This window comes from Salminus brasiliensis, chromosome 17 (assembly GCF_030463535.1).
Source record: "Salminus brasiliensis chromosome 17, fSalBra1.hap2, whole genome shotgun sequence".
In the NCBI taxonomy this organism is placed as follows: domain Eukaryota; kingdom Metazoa; phylum Chordata; class Actinopteri; order Characiformes; family Bryconidae; genus Salminus; species Salminus brasiliensis.
The window spans coordinates 15,798,737-15,816,679 of NC_132894.1; the positions used below are offsets into that span (position 1 = coordinate 15,798,737).

The following is a 17,943-nucleotide window of genomic DNA, read 5'->3' on the forward strand; positions in this document are numbered from 1 at the left end:
TAAAATCACATTTCTTTTACATATTCTGTCAATCTGAAACCAAACTGAACAAACCTGTTTGCAGTTGGATTGCTATAAATGTATTACAGACAAATTTGATTAAATAATATGTCAACCGGAAGCTATTCCTTCACTCGTGTATTTCTCCATCGGTTTGCTTCATTTACACCCTGGTTTCTCCTATAAGATGATCGATGGATCCAGCGCATCATTACACTGAAGTGCAAATTTGTCAATCACATTTCTGAGTTCTTTCTCTGTGGGATGTGGACTGTACCACACCAGACGCGGGGAGCTTCAGTAAGGCGCTGAACTGTGTTTCGCACTGAGCGCTGGTCTCAGGCTGCCCTGATGAGTGTGTTTTTCGCAGTGAAGCAGGGCACGCAGGTGTAAGGCAGTGAGGAGCACGAAGCGCCTCGTCTCGAGTTTACTTTTGACACTTTCCGCATTGCTGCACCCCTGTACTGGAGGCTCGGGGCAGGAGAGCCGCGTCTGGCTGGAAGAAGTTCGGCAGCTTTGAAGGATGCGAGGAAGATGGCGATGAATGTGGGGAACAGAGATGCAGTTTATCCAAGTGCTGATTTCTGCAGCACTTACAACGTTCACCCTGTAACGTACGGAAACAGCAGCCATTATTTCCCTCGGGTAGCAGGTAAGGTGGCCTGTGACATCGCGGTGTCGTTGCGCTGTGGCGAATGCGCTGCGCTCAAACGGTGCACTGCATCATTTAGTGCTGCAGTATCAGGGCTTTGGAAAAAATACTAAACCGAGTTTCTCGTTTTTTTTTATTTTTTATTTTTTTATTTATTCACCCACTGACTGAAATGCGGAGTTTCATATTGGTGTGGTTAGTCGGCGTGTGTCGTGTCTGCAAATCCAGTGAAAAGAGCCGCCTTACTTTCTCTAGGTTCTGTCGGTTTGGGGGCTGATAGCGGTTTCCATATTTAATAACACGTTGAGCTGATCGCCTGTGATTACCGAAGAGCTTAATTCATGTACAGCTGGGTGTATAAATTCAGTAATTTCATGGTAACGACCGGATAAACTTAACATTAGATAATATCGGCAAATTGATTACAGTAACGAATTGCAGTATCTGAGTAGTCGGTCTAATGAGCCAATAAGAACGCCTGCTCCGAAATCTAGACCGCTGATTGGCTGTTTGAAGTAGATCCAGTGTCGTGCAGTTATCGTTAGTGCTTATTGATTACTCTGCATTAAAGAAACTATTTATTTATATAAATATAAATAATGTGTATTTGTCATTTTTATGTATAAGTAATTTATACATGGCGAAATGAGTGATATATAAGGTACATCAATAATAGGAATTATTATTATTATTATTATTAACGGGATGTCTCAAATGTTTCAACATCGACTAACACACTCATAGTCTGTCAAAAGCCAAAGCCTCTCATAATGTGGTATTAATATCACCTGTATTTTCCTAAATGGGAGGGGATTGGAAGGGGATTAATGGAGTTGGCTACAGCAACAGTGAGTCATATTAGTAAGTCATATTAGCCAAAGAGTTTAACATTGGGAAATCCACTTAAACAGCAAAGCCAGAACAGGTTTGGGGCCCCATTAGCAGTAACTGTATTTGCCTAAAAGACTCATATGTTTAGCTGCAGGATTGAGGTTCCTTCACATGCCAGCAATCATTCCTGGTATGAGATAAAACATTGCAGTTTTATTACTGCTTGGCTGCAAACTGTTGTATAGGCAGATAAAGCATGCCTGGTTTGCCTATTAGTTAGGCTACAGCTGGTCAATAGTGTTGCAGTCCTTAAAACCTACAAGGATCGTCAAAAGTTTTTTTTTATGGGGGGCAAACAAGTGTCTTCCAAAAACACAAATGGAAAAGAAATATCTTACAAGTGATCTGCACCAGCAAGTCATGTAAGACAAGCTGCGCCAAGCAGTTTCTACCTTTACCTTCTCGTGTACTCAGTGCACCTTGCATTATAGATGCCTAAGGGTACCGTCTTTCACTGAGTGAAAGATTTTACGCTATCTTCCTCCTGCTCTGATAAAAGTTGCTGCCTCAACTGCAGGTGTGCCTTTGTGCCCAAACCATTGGATACAATCTGGATATTAAAAAAAAGTAAGGTTTTGACCTTGAGCTGCGACTATGTAGGTCCTCCTTGAGCCTATTTCTGGACATGTATTCTCTGATGACCAAGACATATCAGGTTTGTCTTCTGGCACCAAATAGAGCGAGGGGGAGGAACAGGAATTTGCATGGAATAGTACAGTTTGCACATCTAGGTAAATAGCTCAAATTGTTACTGACGGCAAATAAAAAGGTATCCCGACCTCATGGTAATGGAATCTTGGACCATCTCCAGCTAGCCAGATTTCTCCTTCCTTTAAGTTTCTGGGGGTTATTTTTCTCCAAGTGCCAAGTCCTTACGGCACCGAGGCGTCCTCCGCCCGTTCGACCGGAAGCAAAACAGTCTTTCACACTCTGGTGCTATTTCAGTCTACTGAATCATTGTCGTCAGGACTACATCGGAACTGATACAGTGGAAACATTGGGACAGCAGTGCAGCAGCTGACTCTCCAACCCCCCACTCAGTCGCAGATCCACTGGAGCATTGTACACACAGATGAGGGCCAGAAATGCCCACAGTTGAGTAGGCAGGAGTCAGCTGTAATCACGTCTATAGTGAGACGTGCAGAAAAGGCCCACTGTTGCTAGAAGGAGGCTCGGTTTCTTCACCGCAGGGACTGAAGATAGCCTTATGTTGTTCACTAAACTGTCAGCCTTGTACTCTACTATTGTAAAGGGGGCTAATTTGCTGCACTTGGTTGCGTATGCCTTTTGAAGACGGATTGCATTATTGCTTTTTTCTGTTCTATTTTTTGTCCTTTTGTTAAGCTCGAACCTTATGTATGGCTTTGCTTTCAGGTCCAGAGACTGTTCTGAAGCCGCCTCTGAATCTAATGTGTCAGCAACAATCTCCAGCCTTCCAGCCTGTAGCCCCTACCCAGACCCTGGGGCCTCCCCCGGTGATGATGTCCCCAGACTCCCTTGCTTTCCCCCTCTGCAGCCCCCTGCCTGCCAAGCCGCCCCCTCACTTGCAGCTGGTCCCCAGCCCACCCATCACAGTGCCCCCAGTCCCCAGCCCCCAGGCTCCTGAGGAGGAGTGTCAGAGAGTCGGCACTGAGCAGGACGCTACCCTGGAGGAGCTGTGTAAACCTCTGTACTGCAAACTGTGCAATGTCACGCTCAACTCAGCACAGCAAGCACAGGCTCACTATCAGGTGATTGAACTGTGTGATGAATAGGATTTCACTTTTTCTCTTCATTTATTGTTCCCCTGTCTCTTGAATGTTTGTCAATCATTGTACCTAGTTGTAACCCTCACCATTTGTTTTGCACATGTATCATATCACTAATTATTTTAGATCTTAAATACAAAATATTTTATACAACCAGAGTAAATAGAAAACATTATTATGTTAGCCTAATTCGTTCAGTTTTTATGAAAAGCTCAAGTGCAGCTGGGTTATGCAGCAAGACAGTGATCTGAAGCATATGAGCAAGTTCTCCTCTGAATGTCCCAGTGAACACAAAATTATGTTGTTGTTTTGTAGTGACATAGTCAAAGTCCTTGAGATGCTGTGGCAGGGCTTTAAACAGGCAGGTCATGCTCTAAAATCCTCCACTGTGGCTGATTGTAAGCAATTCTACTGATTGCAGCTCAGTTTCTGTGAAAGGTGGAACAAACTTTTCACACTTGATTGTGAAACTTTTTTCCAACAACAAATGAAATGATCATGTAAAACTGTGGATTCTGTTTCCTCATATTGTCTTTGTCCTATACTACACTTTGTTTGAGGATCTGAAACCATGTAGTGGGACACACATGCAAAAATAGAGGAAATCTAGTTTTGATTAAAAACTGATGTAACATACTAATGCTTTCTTCTTCATTTAATATAGAACAAAAAATCATGTTTCCTGGATATTAGATACCCTTTGAACACATGGTGGTTTTATCCCTTTTCGGTGATGAAAATATCCACATTAGGAATGCTAATGGTCTTACTTACAATATTCCAGTTTCAGTTCTTAAAATAAAAGCATGATGCATATGTTTGTTCTCTTCCAGGGCAAAAACCACAGCAAGAAATTGAGAAATTTTTATGCTGGTAGTCAGCAGCCACCCCCTATCAGAATACCAGAGGAAGTAGAGCCAGTTTCACAGCAGTCCCTTTCCACTCCACCCACAGAGACTGCCACTGCAGCGGCCAAGCAGGTAAAACTCCGCATACTGTATGTCTTCTTTTCTCATAACAAGCCTTTTCATGCAGAAAAAGCAGTGTAGTCTGCCCCGCGCTACATGCAAATGCCTTTTCACAGTCAGCCAGCGAACAGCCATGGCTTTAAGCGCAGTTTGATTGCATGGTGTCACTCTGTAAGTCTTCGTTCAGCAAGGCCTGTGTGATAGTAATCAGAGCCAGCCTCTGAGCCGGCGAGCCTTTCATCACTTCTGCCCGTCTCCTGCTTGCAGCCGCCCTTCAAGGGCCCCAGCAGGGTTATCCTGGCCACAGAGAATGACTACTGCAAGCTGTGTGATGCATCCTTCAGCTCCCCCGCCGTGGCCCATGCCCACTACCAGGGCAAGAACCATGCCAAGAGGCTCCGGCTCGCCGAGGCCCAGCAAAACGCCAGCCTCTCGTGAGTCTCACAAAGCCCAAAGCAACATACATACGCTGCCAAGCAATTTTAACATTAGTTTAGGAAAAGAAAATTGAAAAAAGGATTCAACCCCTTGGTGTTTTTTTTTTCTTTTTGTTGCATTACAACCTGGAATTAAAATGGAATTAAGGGGGTACTATTCTACCATTTGATTTACATGCTTTTTTGAAGGTGTCAAATATTAGCATTTGCTATCATGGTGTTGTATCAGAAAAAAAACATTAAAAAATGAGAATTTTATGATGAATATGAACAATATGATGAAACACAGTTTAAAAAACATTAACCCTCTGGTGTCTATGAACGCACCGGTGCGCCAAATGCAATGTTTCTTGACCATTCTATTAACATCTTAGCGATAATACAGAGCACAAATATGGTTCAGACATTTCCTCGATCTGTATAGCCTTTTCGATTGTATCTCATTGCCAGATTGTACGTGACTCACAACGAGTGAGTTACGAGGCTGTGAAGACGAGTCGAGAAACTCGTCTCTGCGCCTGGCCTTGTCTAACTGGTGGAGTCGGGTGTCTGTCATCTGCCTCTCATCTGTAATCGCTGGATTCCTGTGTCCATCCATGGATTGAGTGAAACTGACCAATAGACACTCAAACTTGTCTTCTGCCTCTGCCATCTATATAATATCTTTTTCATACATTCCCCTATGTATGTGAACCTAAGACTCAGTTTCAAGCACCAAAACAATATTGCAGGAAATATTAATAATTTCTAAAATCTGACTTCTGACTTTTTCAGTTTTAGGATCCGAGTATCTTTTCACACAGTGCTCTAGGTCACATTGGGTCTCATTATAGTGAGAGATGAGCTTGTTCTGAACATTTTGGTTAAAAATTGTGCATATTATTTCATATGCAAGTGCTTTGAAAGGCGAATAAAAAACCTTAGACTCCAGAGGGTTAATCAGATCTATCTGAGAACTGTCTAGGTGTGGTCCTAATAATGTAATAAACACGGTTAATACCCCTCCAAATGTCTCTTCCCGCTACACAGCAGAATTAAACACAGCAGTGCAGGAAAGGAAGAATGAATCTGCAAATTGGCAGATGGATGGATGAACGACAGAGAGACCGGCAGAGAGACAGACCAGTTAGCTAACTTGGTTGCTTAAGCTTTAGCTACCTAGTTATGTTTACTTGGCAAGTTTCCTGTCCTGAACGGCATGAGAGTGCTTAAGGGATAGCTTTGTAAAAGCTGTGTAGCTGAACAAAACACATCAGCCCTGTGACTGGTAAGAGTACAGCTGACACAAGCAGTACCCCAAGATTAACACCTTCCTGTTGACATCTAAAGGGAACAACCATGGCCATGTACAAAATCCTCTTTGAATTCCATGGTTTTATACATCAGGACATAATGTAAACATTTGGTCTTACAATTAGGTAAATACAACCTCAGATGATCCCTGTCCTGTTGCATGAACCGATTTCGTCCAATCTGACGCGAGTGCTTTGGTATACAGAGGAGTTCATGGTCGACTCAATGACTCCAAGGTCCCCAAGGTCGAGCCTAACTCATCACCCCTCCACCACCATGATTGACAGTTGGTATGAAGCATATGTATCAGTTTTGATATGCTATAGCCAGACATCTCCGCTTCGCTCTTGTCTTTCCAAAGGACATTGTTCTTGTCTTGTGGTTTGTTCAGATGCAACTTTTCAAACTTAAGCTGTGCTGCCATGTTCTTTCTCCTGTCAACCCTTCCAAACAAGGCATACTTGTTCAGTCCTTTTCTACTTGTACTGTCATGAACTTGCACATTTAACATGCTAACTGAGGCCTGTCGAGTCTGAGATATAGCTCTTGGGGGTTTTGCAATTTCTCTGAGCATTACATGGTCTGACCTTGGAGTGAATTTGCCCGGACGTCCACTCCTAAGAAGGTTTGCAGCTGTCTTGAATGCTTTTTACTTGTGAATGATCTTTCTCACTGTAGAATGATGGACTTCAGATTGATGGGCAGCAACAGTTTCTTCTCTAAGGTCATGGTCAGACTTGCTGATGATCAATTAACCCCTAAAACACTTTTGGCCAGCCGACGGGCTGGAAGTGTTATTACAGACGTCTATCACCAAAGATTAGCCCCAGCAGTTTGTACAAAAGTGTGTAATAAGCCTTTCTGCGTTAAGGGGTTTGATTGATAAGAGCTTTTGATTTACAGAACCTGGCTGCTACTTAATCTCTTGTGTCCTATGGAAGCCTAGTTATAGCCTAGTTTTTGTTAGATAAATAACGACAGAATGTAATGCATCATGTGTTGTTAATCTGAGGCTGTGTTTACATAATATCTACTTAATTTTAGGACCTTCTAAAGATCAGATGTTTTGTATAATGCCCTGATATGACAAACCATAGTTTTTCACATGACTGTATATTGAGTGATCACAAGAGCAAGATTCACCTAATTAGAAAGAAATCATGGATTAGGCTTTCCTTTATGATCAAAAATCAAAGTCTTGAGTGTTCATAAGTATTCAATACTTTTTAGAGCATCTTTGTAAATAGATTCCAGGTTCTAATGCAACAAAAAAGGAAGCATGTTTGCAAGTCGCTGCAAATGCACTTTCAGAAGAATGCAACGTGTCCCAAAACAAGATATAGAACAAGCATTTTGGTTCTATAAAGAAGGTGTGAAGCGGTGTAGAAAATAACAATATATCGAGGTATCACAATATGTTTTGCAATACTGTAACGAGTCTCTAAAACACAGGATTCATTTAGAATTAGTAGTTTAAAATGTAATTGCCAGTGTGTAAGCCCTGTATCGCCAGGTTATATGTAGACAGCCGTTAGACACCAATGGAATTTGGCCTCTGCCTACACACATAAACACTGGTGACCATACGCACACAGTGAGTGCACCGCCGCTGCTGCACCCAGAGAGCAGAGAGGGTTAAGGGCATTGCTTAAGGGCCCAACAGTGGCAGCTTGCCGAGTCTGGGTATCAAACCCAGTTACAACCCAGTGCTCTAATCACTAAGCCAGCACTATCTCCACACTGTATGTGTGAAGAACCTTTTAAAGGTTTATAGACATCAATAGAAAGGTTCTTTATCAGTTGACACATTCATCTCACTCAAATTTGTTCTTTTATGGCATCGCTCAAAGAACCATTTGTAAACAACACAGTTCAGTATAGTTTATACCCAGTAGGAGGAAGCTTATAACTAGTACATAGATTTAGCTTGGAGGAAGGATCTTTTTCCGTTTGGTTTTATCTTCCATGTGTCTCCGTCTTGATAACTGGGGAGCTTGTTCAAATGCCAATGTGGCAGGAGAGTGATAACAAGCACAGGAAGATAGGACGCTGCATCCTGCTACACTGCTGCACACTTGATCATATCTGAAGCATGCTAGTTTCGCCACGGCATTGTAGTAAGAGAAAAATCATGCTAGACATAACTGAAGTGGTGAAGTTTAAACAGTACAAAGTATTGCCTTACATTTTCGGTGGCTGTGTGTGAACATTTATAATTCATAAGCAAGCTTAGTTAGCTAACACCTATAACATTACATTTTGTTCTGTGTTCAAAAATAATCTCAAAAAGGATAAAGATTCTCATAGAGAATGTCCTCTTTTTTTTTTGCAGAGACACAGCAGACCTTGCACAGAGGCGTTCCAGGAAAGAAGGGAATGAGTACAGACTCAACAAGAATCGCAGGACACACGTGCCCACTGCCATGCCAGGTACACACAAGAGCCACAAAGAGCCACTATTAACAACAACAGTTGTTTTAAATAGCCATTCCCAGTCGTTCATAGATTATTTAGCCTGTGTAGTAACACTGTAATATGTCCAAATGTTTGTGGACACCCCTTCTAATTAATACATTCAGTGCATGGCTGACACAGAGCTTGTCTAGTCCTTGCAGAGCAGTATTGTCAATAGAACAGGACTCTCTGAAGCAGATAAACATGAACCTATTGGCACCATGCCTAATGCCAGGCGTGGGCATTGAGCTGGAATGAGATGGGGTGGTGATCATCCAGCATCCTGAGCTGGCTAACGCTCTTGCTGCTCAATGCAGTCAAAATGTAGTAGAAAGCCTTCCCTGGACAGTAGAGACAGTTACTCCAACACAAGCAAGATAAATGTTTTGGTTTTTTTAATACCTTGCTTTCAGAACACGCAGTTGTCCACATAATTTTGTCTGTGTAGTGTGTGTGTATATATATGTTGAAGTGATTGTCCATATTATTTTTATTAAGTTCAATTTAGATTACATTTTTGGGCACTAGCTACACAGGGCCCTGGGAACATTGGATCTTGGATTCTTACTTTCTTACATTTATCTGAATGTCTTTTGACATTGCCTCAAATGTGCCCTAACAGTAAACCATCTGTTAACCATCTAAAGTGGGACCGAAATAGCATTTTACACACATTATTCTGCTTTGCATCTTATTCAAAATTTCTGTAACACCGTCTCTGGATTTAGGTAATGGAGCGTCCCACACGGTGTTGGTTTCTGGTCAATGGTCAGAGCAGTGGCGCTAAATGCAAAACTTCTGATCTGTGCTTTGGCAGCAGGGCCTTGTTTCAGCAGCTGGCAGCAGTGTTGAGCGACAGTGGGCCGGCCTGTGCGAATCCAGCGTACCGCGGTAGGATCGCTAAATGCAGGCTCGCGGCCAGGCCTTTGGTGTTTGCAAACCGATACTCCACCCCACGTCAGCCTGGCCCTTCGAACGTCACCCACATGGTGGCAGGTCTCAATCACACACATGCCCTCGCTGACCCTTCCACACTTCCCTGGCCTCTCCCCTATCGACACACACACACACACACACACACACACAGACCCTCCATATAGCATCTGCAAGCTCTCAGATGAATCATAGAACACGGAGCACTACCCAGCCTTTGGGTTTAATCATGTTTTTAAAACAGCACTCTAGAAATAGCAGGGCATAAATTCCATCCCAAAATAAAATGTGGTTAAGTCTCTTACTCCAGACTGTAATCCATGCCTGGGGCAGTGTTAAGACTTTTGCTTATCTGGTTAGGTTTTGATTAAAGAATGCACGATTGCTCGTTAAGTTAGCTACGTAAAAATGCCACATAGAGACTCTGCACAGAGCAGTTCTCATGGAAGGCTCATCTTCCCCTAAGGCTACTGGCATCTGCTCTAATCAGCTCATGCTGAACACACTGGTAGAGAGCTATTAGCAACTGTATGTGGCTGTCGTTCTCCGTGTCTGTGGATCTGAGTGCATCTCTGTGCACTGAATATGTAATGGATTGAATTGACCATAGTCAAAGGTAAACATCCTTTCCACATGAATTAAATATATCACTTCAATCCATTTACTGCCAAAGGTGAGTTAACATAATAATCAAATTTGGTCAGTGTATTATATTTTACTCCAATAATGGAAATTATGCCTATATTCTCATAAGATCAAAGTGCTATTATGAGATCATTTGTGCTATTCTCATATTGTGCAAAGTGCTAGTCTCATAAGATCAAAGTGCAAGTATACACAAGTTTTGAATTTCATGTGATTTACTTCACCCCCTGTGTAGAAGAGGAAATGAGGGTGGTGGTGGTGGTGGGGTTGCTCTCTGAAGAACAATGCCACCGCCAATGTTCTGTAAAACCAAGCCATTTAGTATGTACAGCAGTGGTCACCATTCTTCCACCTGGAAATCAAGGTTTCATCTCCATCCTTCCCCTAATCAGGCAATTCTGAAGGCAGTAATTACATGGATTGGAGCTATAATCTGCAGAAGGGTCGTTCTTCATGTAGATCACTGACATACAGGATGATGGGGCATAGGCCAATGCACAGTGACCAGGAATAAATTGGAAATTGAGCTTTTTTTTAAAGCACAAAAAAGAAAACCTTATGAATAGGGAAATGTATGGGGAAAGAAGCCACTCAGGTAAAGCCATGTGTTTACAAAATGTATGTATTTTCAACAAGATATTAGAAAAGACAAATTACAGTAAAATAAACGTTTTCCTGTTTATTAATTATTCATTTAATCAAATCCTAATGCAAAAAAAGCCAACCTTTAATTAGCAAATCAGGCTGGAGGCATGTCACCATTTGTAATTAGGAACTGTTAGCTGAATGAAAGTTCCCAGCTTTATTAATTCTCTGACTCTCCATACCTTGTACTCATCAAACATGTGCTCCTCTAAGCAGCTGTCTAAAGATCTGAAAATGAAAGCAGTCGATGCCCACAAGGCAGAGGAAGGCTATATGAAAGCAGCCAGGGTGGACTGGGAAACTGTGAAGCTCATGATAAGACCAAGAAAACTCTCAGAGAGGACTGTACGTATGCTGGTGAGAGCAATCAAACCCCCCATATGACCTGCAAGAACCTGCATAAATGTTTAGCTGAGTCAAGCAGGTTGTGCACTGTCCCATAGTACAGAATTACTTACACAAAAATATTGTTCATGTAGGAGTCAGAAGAAGGTCGGTATAAAGGTATGAAAAGAAGACCTTGCCAGCTGTGAAGCTTAGGGTGGATCTATCATGCTTTTGTACTGTCTTGCTTGCTGTCTGGCATGATTAGAGACAGAAACGGATTCCACCACATACCAGCAAATTCTGCATACAAATGTCAAAACATTTGTTAAAATGCTGAAGCTGATGAGCTGATGGCTTCTACAACAGCAGGATAACGATCTAAAAGATGCATAAAATACCATGACTACGTGAAGAAACTGGACAAACTGAATTTTTTGGAATGGCCTTCACAGTCTCCTGACCTGAACAGCATATAAACATGCAGATAGACTTTAAACAGGCTGTTTAAGAAATACAAGAAGGCCTGCAAATGAGAGTGGTGGGGGTGCAGCTACAAGATCTGAAAGACTTTTAGCTGCCAAAAAAAACAAAAACATTTGCAACCTGTAATTTCTCCCAAAGACGGTGTTGCTAAGCACCGAGTCTGCAAGGTGCCCCAATGAATGCTGGAACAAAGCAGCTTCACAGAGACCCAGGTCTGAGCCTTTTTTGAGCAAGCCAGTGAAGGGCGACAGTGGCGTGGTAAAACTCCCTCAGATCGAGACTGGTCGACACCGGATAGTGGAACAAATAACCCGAACAACAAGAAAAAGAAAATAGTGAAGAAAAAACAATAGTGAATTAAGAGCTGTGGCAAATGTGACATCAAGCCATAGTGATGAAAATGTATGTAAAAATGTGTCCAAGCAGGTAAACGGGGACAGAACAGTTAGAACAGGGAAACAGGGAAAACAGAAAGGAAGAGAAAACACAGGGGTCAGGGAGGAGCGCTGCAAAATTAGGGGGTAACCGTGCATTGGGATTTGCTGAACGTGTTGTGCTACACATTTAAAAATGACAAAATGACAAAATGTCATTAAGCCGAAGGTGACCAAACATTTTACATAATACAAATGGTGATAAAAAAGGTAAGTAAATGTAAGTAAACCTGCGCTTAAAGGAATGGCAAGGGACACACTTGGGCGTGATTTTCCCTCGCGTTGCGATAGCGAAGACACAGGCTGACAGGCTCTAAATCAAGCTGTGCGTTGCGCAGTTCACGACTCGCCTAAAAATCACTAAAACAGGTCCCCTTACCTTACTGACCCAAACGTATTACACTCTGCACAAATTAATTAATTAAAACTACTTAATAACAATCCATATATTACTATTATTTAAAATAAATACCTCATCTGACCCCCAACTGTTTCTAGAGGGAAAACGTCTCAGTGCCATTCATTCAGAATTGAATAAGTAGTTTTATGCTAGAATTAGCATAGCCTGTTCAGTAAATGTGTTGCTTTGTTTACTGTGGCGTGCTCACAACTCCTCATGCTTTGTGGCTGTGCATCTCAGGGCCTTACTACAACCCCCGGCCAAGGCAGCGCATCCCACGGGATCTGGCCATGTGTGTGACGCCCAGCGGCCAGTTCTACTGCTCCATGTGCAACTCCGGGGCTAGCGAGGAAGCCGACTTCCGCCTGCACTTGGAAAGCAAACAGCACAAAAGCAAAGTTTCCGAACAGCGCTACCGCAGTGAGATGGAGAATCTGGGATACACCTAGAAGGCCATCAGCAAAAGAAGGCAATACTGAACAGGGAATCATCCATGTAATTCTCCAAGTGCCCAATATTGGCTTTGGTACGGAAGAAGAAGAAGAGGAAAAAAAAAACAACCCCAACATTGTCTGAATTGTGTGCTTTCACTGAACCAGTCTCATAGACTTTGCACAGAATGTGAAAACAGTTGAACGAAAGCTACCTCTTGCAGAATTACAGGTGATTTTAGTGTCAGATTGTGCAGCTTCCTTTGGGGAAACATGGTTGAAGGTTGAGGATCTTTTATGGTACACAAGGAGCTGTGTTTGCTCCGACAATGTGACGAGGCACTTTTATTCATGAAGAAGGCAGGTGGTCTCAGAATTGATATCTAGGATCAGTTTGCCTTCATTATGATCTGACTTATATCAAGATATATTAAAAAAAGGTACGAATCCTAGATAAGCTTATGAGAACTCATCAACCCAAGAAGGCCAGTAGAGTTCCTGGTTCAGCTGTTTTTTGATAGTACTTTATGCTAGGAATATTTCATTCTTTCATCTATTTCTTTAGACATGTTTTGTATAGGTGGTTTGGTGTAGTATTGTGGACTGTTTCTTTTTCGTTTATTGTTACCTAACACCAAAAGTGGTTCTTCTACAGCATCGCTCTTCTAAAGCAGTGGATCCCAGGGTCCAACTTGCCTAACCCATCACATGAGGAGCTTGTCAGTAAGTTGAATTAGTGCTTAGTGTGGCGTTCCTACAACTGGGATTGGGAACCCCTGCTCTAATGAATCCTCTTTGGCACTTTTATTTTGAGGGGGGGGGGTTAGGCTACTTCATATTCCTACAATCCAATGCCTCAAAAACAGAAAGGCTAGGAGCAAACCTCTAGCTCACTGCTAGCTGCAGTTTCACTGTGTTACTTCAGGAATAGGAGCTGAGTGCCGAAACCCAGAGCACTTTCTGAAGAGATTAGCGCTAGCATATCGACTAGGCCTCAGGTTAGCAGGTTAAATAGTGCTGCAGGCTTCTAAAGGACCTGCTGAATGTACTGTGACTGCGATGACAATAATCTTTTTTTTTCTTTCCTTCACTAGTTTTGCACAAGTGTGTTGTAAATGCAGTCAGAAGTATTCACACCTGCAGCCACTGTCCAGTTCATATGCCTAGCTGGTATGCACCCCAGAAAAAGACGAGAAACGCTTTGTCTTTTTGCTCTCAGTCCACAGACTGCTGTTCATCATGCAGCCCCTGTAGTTTTTCCCCATAGCAAGCTTTCACTTTCTCCCAGTGCAGAAAAGCTCAGGGGAACCCAAAGCAGAGCTATTTTTAAAAAAAAAAGGTGACTTTGGGTCAGTCCCTCTGCGCGCCCCTACCTCAAACGTGAATGGTTCTTCTTCTGAAAAAGTAGTCCACAGACTACCTTCAGTAGTTTTCTTAGCTAAGACAGAGTGAAATTAGCAAGCCCACCTCAATTTAATGGAAAATGTAATGTAATACATATAATATATATTGACAAAACATAAATATATTTAAACATTTGTAATTTTTTGTAAGTATTTGCAGAGATGGAACTAAGAACTAAGAAAGTTAAATTTTTGTTTTAGCTATTTTTTCTAAGGCCACTTATGTGTCTTGGCTCAGTATGTGTTTAGTTTTGTGAAGGAAGAAGTTTCCGTTTTAATTTCACTGTATTTTGTAGCTAATTCTATGTGTACAAACCTGTTTACATTCACAGAGTAATATAGATATTGATAATATTTTATCAAGGGTATTTGCAATATGGAAGACTGTCGGTATGCCCCCCTACTATAATAACACTCTAGCCATTCCAGTTTTTGTCTGCCTCTGAATTCTGCCCCTTTTCACTGTTTAATCAATCCTCAATAACCTGCATTGATCCCTGTAGAAACACCTCTTTGCTCTGCGTATCAGTAAATGTGTATATTTAGAAATGATGTGAGCATGATAACATTACTACCGTCGAGTATTTTGTAACGAGAGGACAGTGAGGACCGTGCACTACAAGAGAGGGAGGGGGATCAATTTCTCAAGAGCATTTGCACTTGTTTAAGAAGGGGGAGAGGAAACATACGATGGTGGACAGTTTATTTATTTATTTGTTTTATCATTTTAGTTTTCATTTTTATGTGATCCTAATCAAATGTTTACAGTGGGAATATTACAGGCCGTCTTTGTCCCATATTACTCTACATGGTTCGCTCCACCATAATGAGATATTTGAGGACAAGCATAGCTTGTTCCTAGCTTACTACTACAGACTACTAAACTAATACTCTGGGTTTTTTTTTTTTTTTTTTCTGTTGCTGCACTAATATAGTTGTATGGAGTTTGATCCCATATTAGACTGAGAACTGCTTATTTGTGTGCCTCTGATTCGAAGCACATTTCTTATGGAAGTTCTGTGTTCAGCGTTCAGCTCGTTTACAGTCATTTTACATACTGTAGTTGTTGTTTTCCAACCCCCATTAATGTTGGTTCTCCTGTATGCACTTATGAGGGTTTTTTTTTAGCTCTGCTTTGTTGCTGCTAAAAAAAAAAAAACTCTGGAGTGTGATTAGGTTGCGTAGTTTTGGTCAGGCCCTTGTAATGGAATACTTAATTAGTTGACCGTTGTTTGACAGTTTCAAATCACTTGCCATAATAATAATTATTGGATGCTGTTTATAATATTCCTTGTCCAGTTATCTGCCTTGAGATTGAATCACCACCCATGTTGATACTGTACTACACTGTGTCATGTCATATCTCATATCGGTGAGAATTACAAGGTTGCTGCATTTATCATGTTTTTGTAAACATACTATTTCCAGTAGAATATGGATACTTTACAAAGTGGAAAATTCCAGTATCATGACATCACCGTCACCATCATGAGTTTTATTATAACTTTTATTCACAATTATAGCATCATTCAAATGCAAGTTATTAATATCCTACCAGAATCAGTGCATATTTGCAGCAAACTTGCAGTTTAATATCACTGAAATCAGTGACTTCAAACTTCTGAATGGTGGTATTCTACAGTGTGCCCTTGGTAATCCTCAGACCTCTGTTTTGAGGCATTCATGCTTGCTAAATGAGGCAGAGCAGCTTTCAGATGTAAGGGATTCAGACGGAACATGTCGCTGGCGGCTGTGGGTCGGCGTTGATTGGAGCTCCACGGGTCGGCAGGCGGGGCGTTTCCTGTTGTGAGCAGGAGCAGCGGCGCACATGTCCGCTGTGTGGGCAGGAAGCGGTGACCCTGTGTCCAAACTGGCCTTCCCCACGGAGGCCGGGCCATCTCCAGAGAGAGAGTGCTATCCACAGACAAGCCGATCTGGCTTCTCCCAGCCAAAACCAACATACACTACCACCAGGCTCCTGCTCGTTGTTCACCCTTGCAACAGAGTGATCGAAGGCTTTCCTTTGCCTTCTTTGTTTTCTGTGAAGTCTTTGTGGAGACGCTGATGTTTTTTCTGAAGGGGTTTCGAGTTTGTTTTATTTTGAGACCAGTCAAAATAAGATCTAACTGTAGTGCCTTCTGAAACCACATTTTCATTTCATGGATGCCTTTGGGAACGGCGTCAGAGCGATATTTGGGTTGTTGTTCGTCGAAGGCTGGAATGGTCATGGTGCAATATGTGGCAATATTTGATTTTATTCTGTTTTATTAAAAAAATTTGTAAATGTTATATGAACTCATTTGAAGAGAAAATACTACAATGTAATGAATGTACTGTATGAAGAAGAGTGGATTATATAACTTCACTGGAGAGAGACTGCTGAGGAAAATGGTTTATTTTGAAGGTGTTATCATATATGAACAAATGTTTCATTAAAAGGGGATTACTTTAGAGCTTTGTCGTAGTCATTTTTGCATGTGTGAACATGCATATTGCTCATAACCACCCGCCCATCAGAGGCTTCAAGCATCAAAACAAGCCACCTGAAGGTCAGAGAGGCATTTATAACTTTAGGCCATGGCACATGGAGTCTCCTCCAACTGTTCATAAACAGAGCACAAAATGTTTTGGGCTAAAATAATATCATTATGAACTCATGCTATGGTTAGCAGCCCCACCCATAGTGCGCCTGTGAGATTCCAGGCAGGCCATGGTGAGTGGGCCGCATTGTATAAGGAGGAGTCAGCTGACAAACTTGTGTGCCTCTCTGTTTATTGAGTGTTGTACTGACTGAACCCTGCAGACTGCAGCAGTGCGAATAGTCACTAGCAGCATCTAATGAGCTGACAGTTGTGCGAGAGGGTTTCTTCAGAAAAAGTCAGCTGAAACGGACAGTGCAGCCTTTAATTCTCTATGGCTTCCAAGCTGGAAGTTGAGCAGTTGAGCAGAGGCCAGTTCTTCTTGTAACGGTTAATGACTTGGGCAGACGCTGCTCCAACATCAAAACCAAAACCTTAACTACCAGAAGCCATTGCTGTAGTTTAAGCGTCCGGCTTGCGGTTTGAATTTGGGCTTCTTCAAATGAGCGTACCCTAACAGTTAAGACAGATGTTAGCATGCCAGATATGGGTGAGTCAGGTATGATAAACAACCTGTGATGTATCCAGCTACGGAAACATTTAGAAGGTTCTCTCTTTTTTTTTTTTTTGGATGACGTCACAAAAACTGTATTTACATGTCTACGCATTTAGCTTACTGTGGTTTATGTGTCAGCCTGGACTACTTTTTGGGACCCCAGTTTTCTCTCTGGTCCATAAACCTGTATTCATTAACCAACCATTTCACAACATCTCATTTACACAACATTTTTTTCATATTAATTCATTTATCTTCTTATCAGAGAGTACCTGCAATCATCGGGCACGAGAGCCAAGCCGTCACAGGGTCCGACATACACTCATTCATTCACACAGTCACTCCTATAGGGGCAATTTAGCATAGCCTGCCACAGTTCACCTACCATGTGTTTTTGGAGGTGGAAGGAAACCAGAGTACCTGGAAAACAAAAGAAAAAGAAACAAAAAACACACAGACACAGGAAGAACACATCACACTCCTCTCACACAGTGACTGGACTGAGGATTGAACCCACAGCCCCAGGCCTCTGGATCACACCTCTGGACACACACTCTGCCCCCTTTAGAAATAAACAGGCTATATTTTTGTTGTTTGGTTTGATTAGGCTTTAGATCAGGTCTTAGTTTCCGTGCTTGGATTATTTGGACTGCCAGTGAATGGT

The 17,943-nt window shown here is 42.0% G+C and overlaps 1 protein-coding gene across 1 annotated transcript; it reads left to right on the forward strand.

The window, feature by feature from the left end:
- The first annotated feature begins 353 nt into the window (after positions 1–353).
- Positions 354–16,595, forward strand: zmat3 (zinc finger, matrin-type 3). Its single transcript, XM_072660616.1, has 6 exons — positions 354–652; positions 2,918–3,273; positions 4,125–4,271; positions 4,527–4,693; positions 8,322–8,419; positions 12,551–16,595. The coding sequence occupies exons 1-6, from the start codon at positions 535–537 to the stop codon at positions 12,757–12,759; spliced, it is 1,095 nt and encodes a 364-aa protein (XP_072516717.1). The 5' UTR covers positions 354–534; the 3' UTR covers positions 12,760–16,595.
- The last annotated feature ends 1,348 nt before the right edge of the window (positions 16,596–17,943 follow it).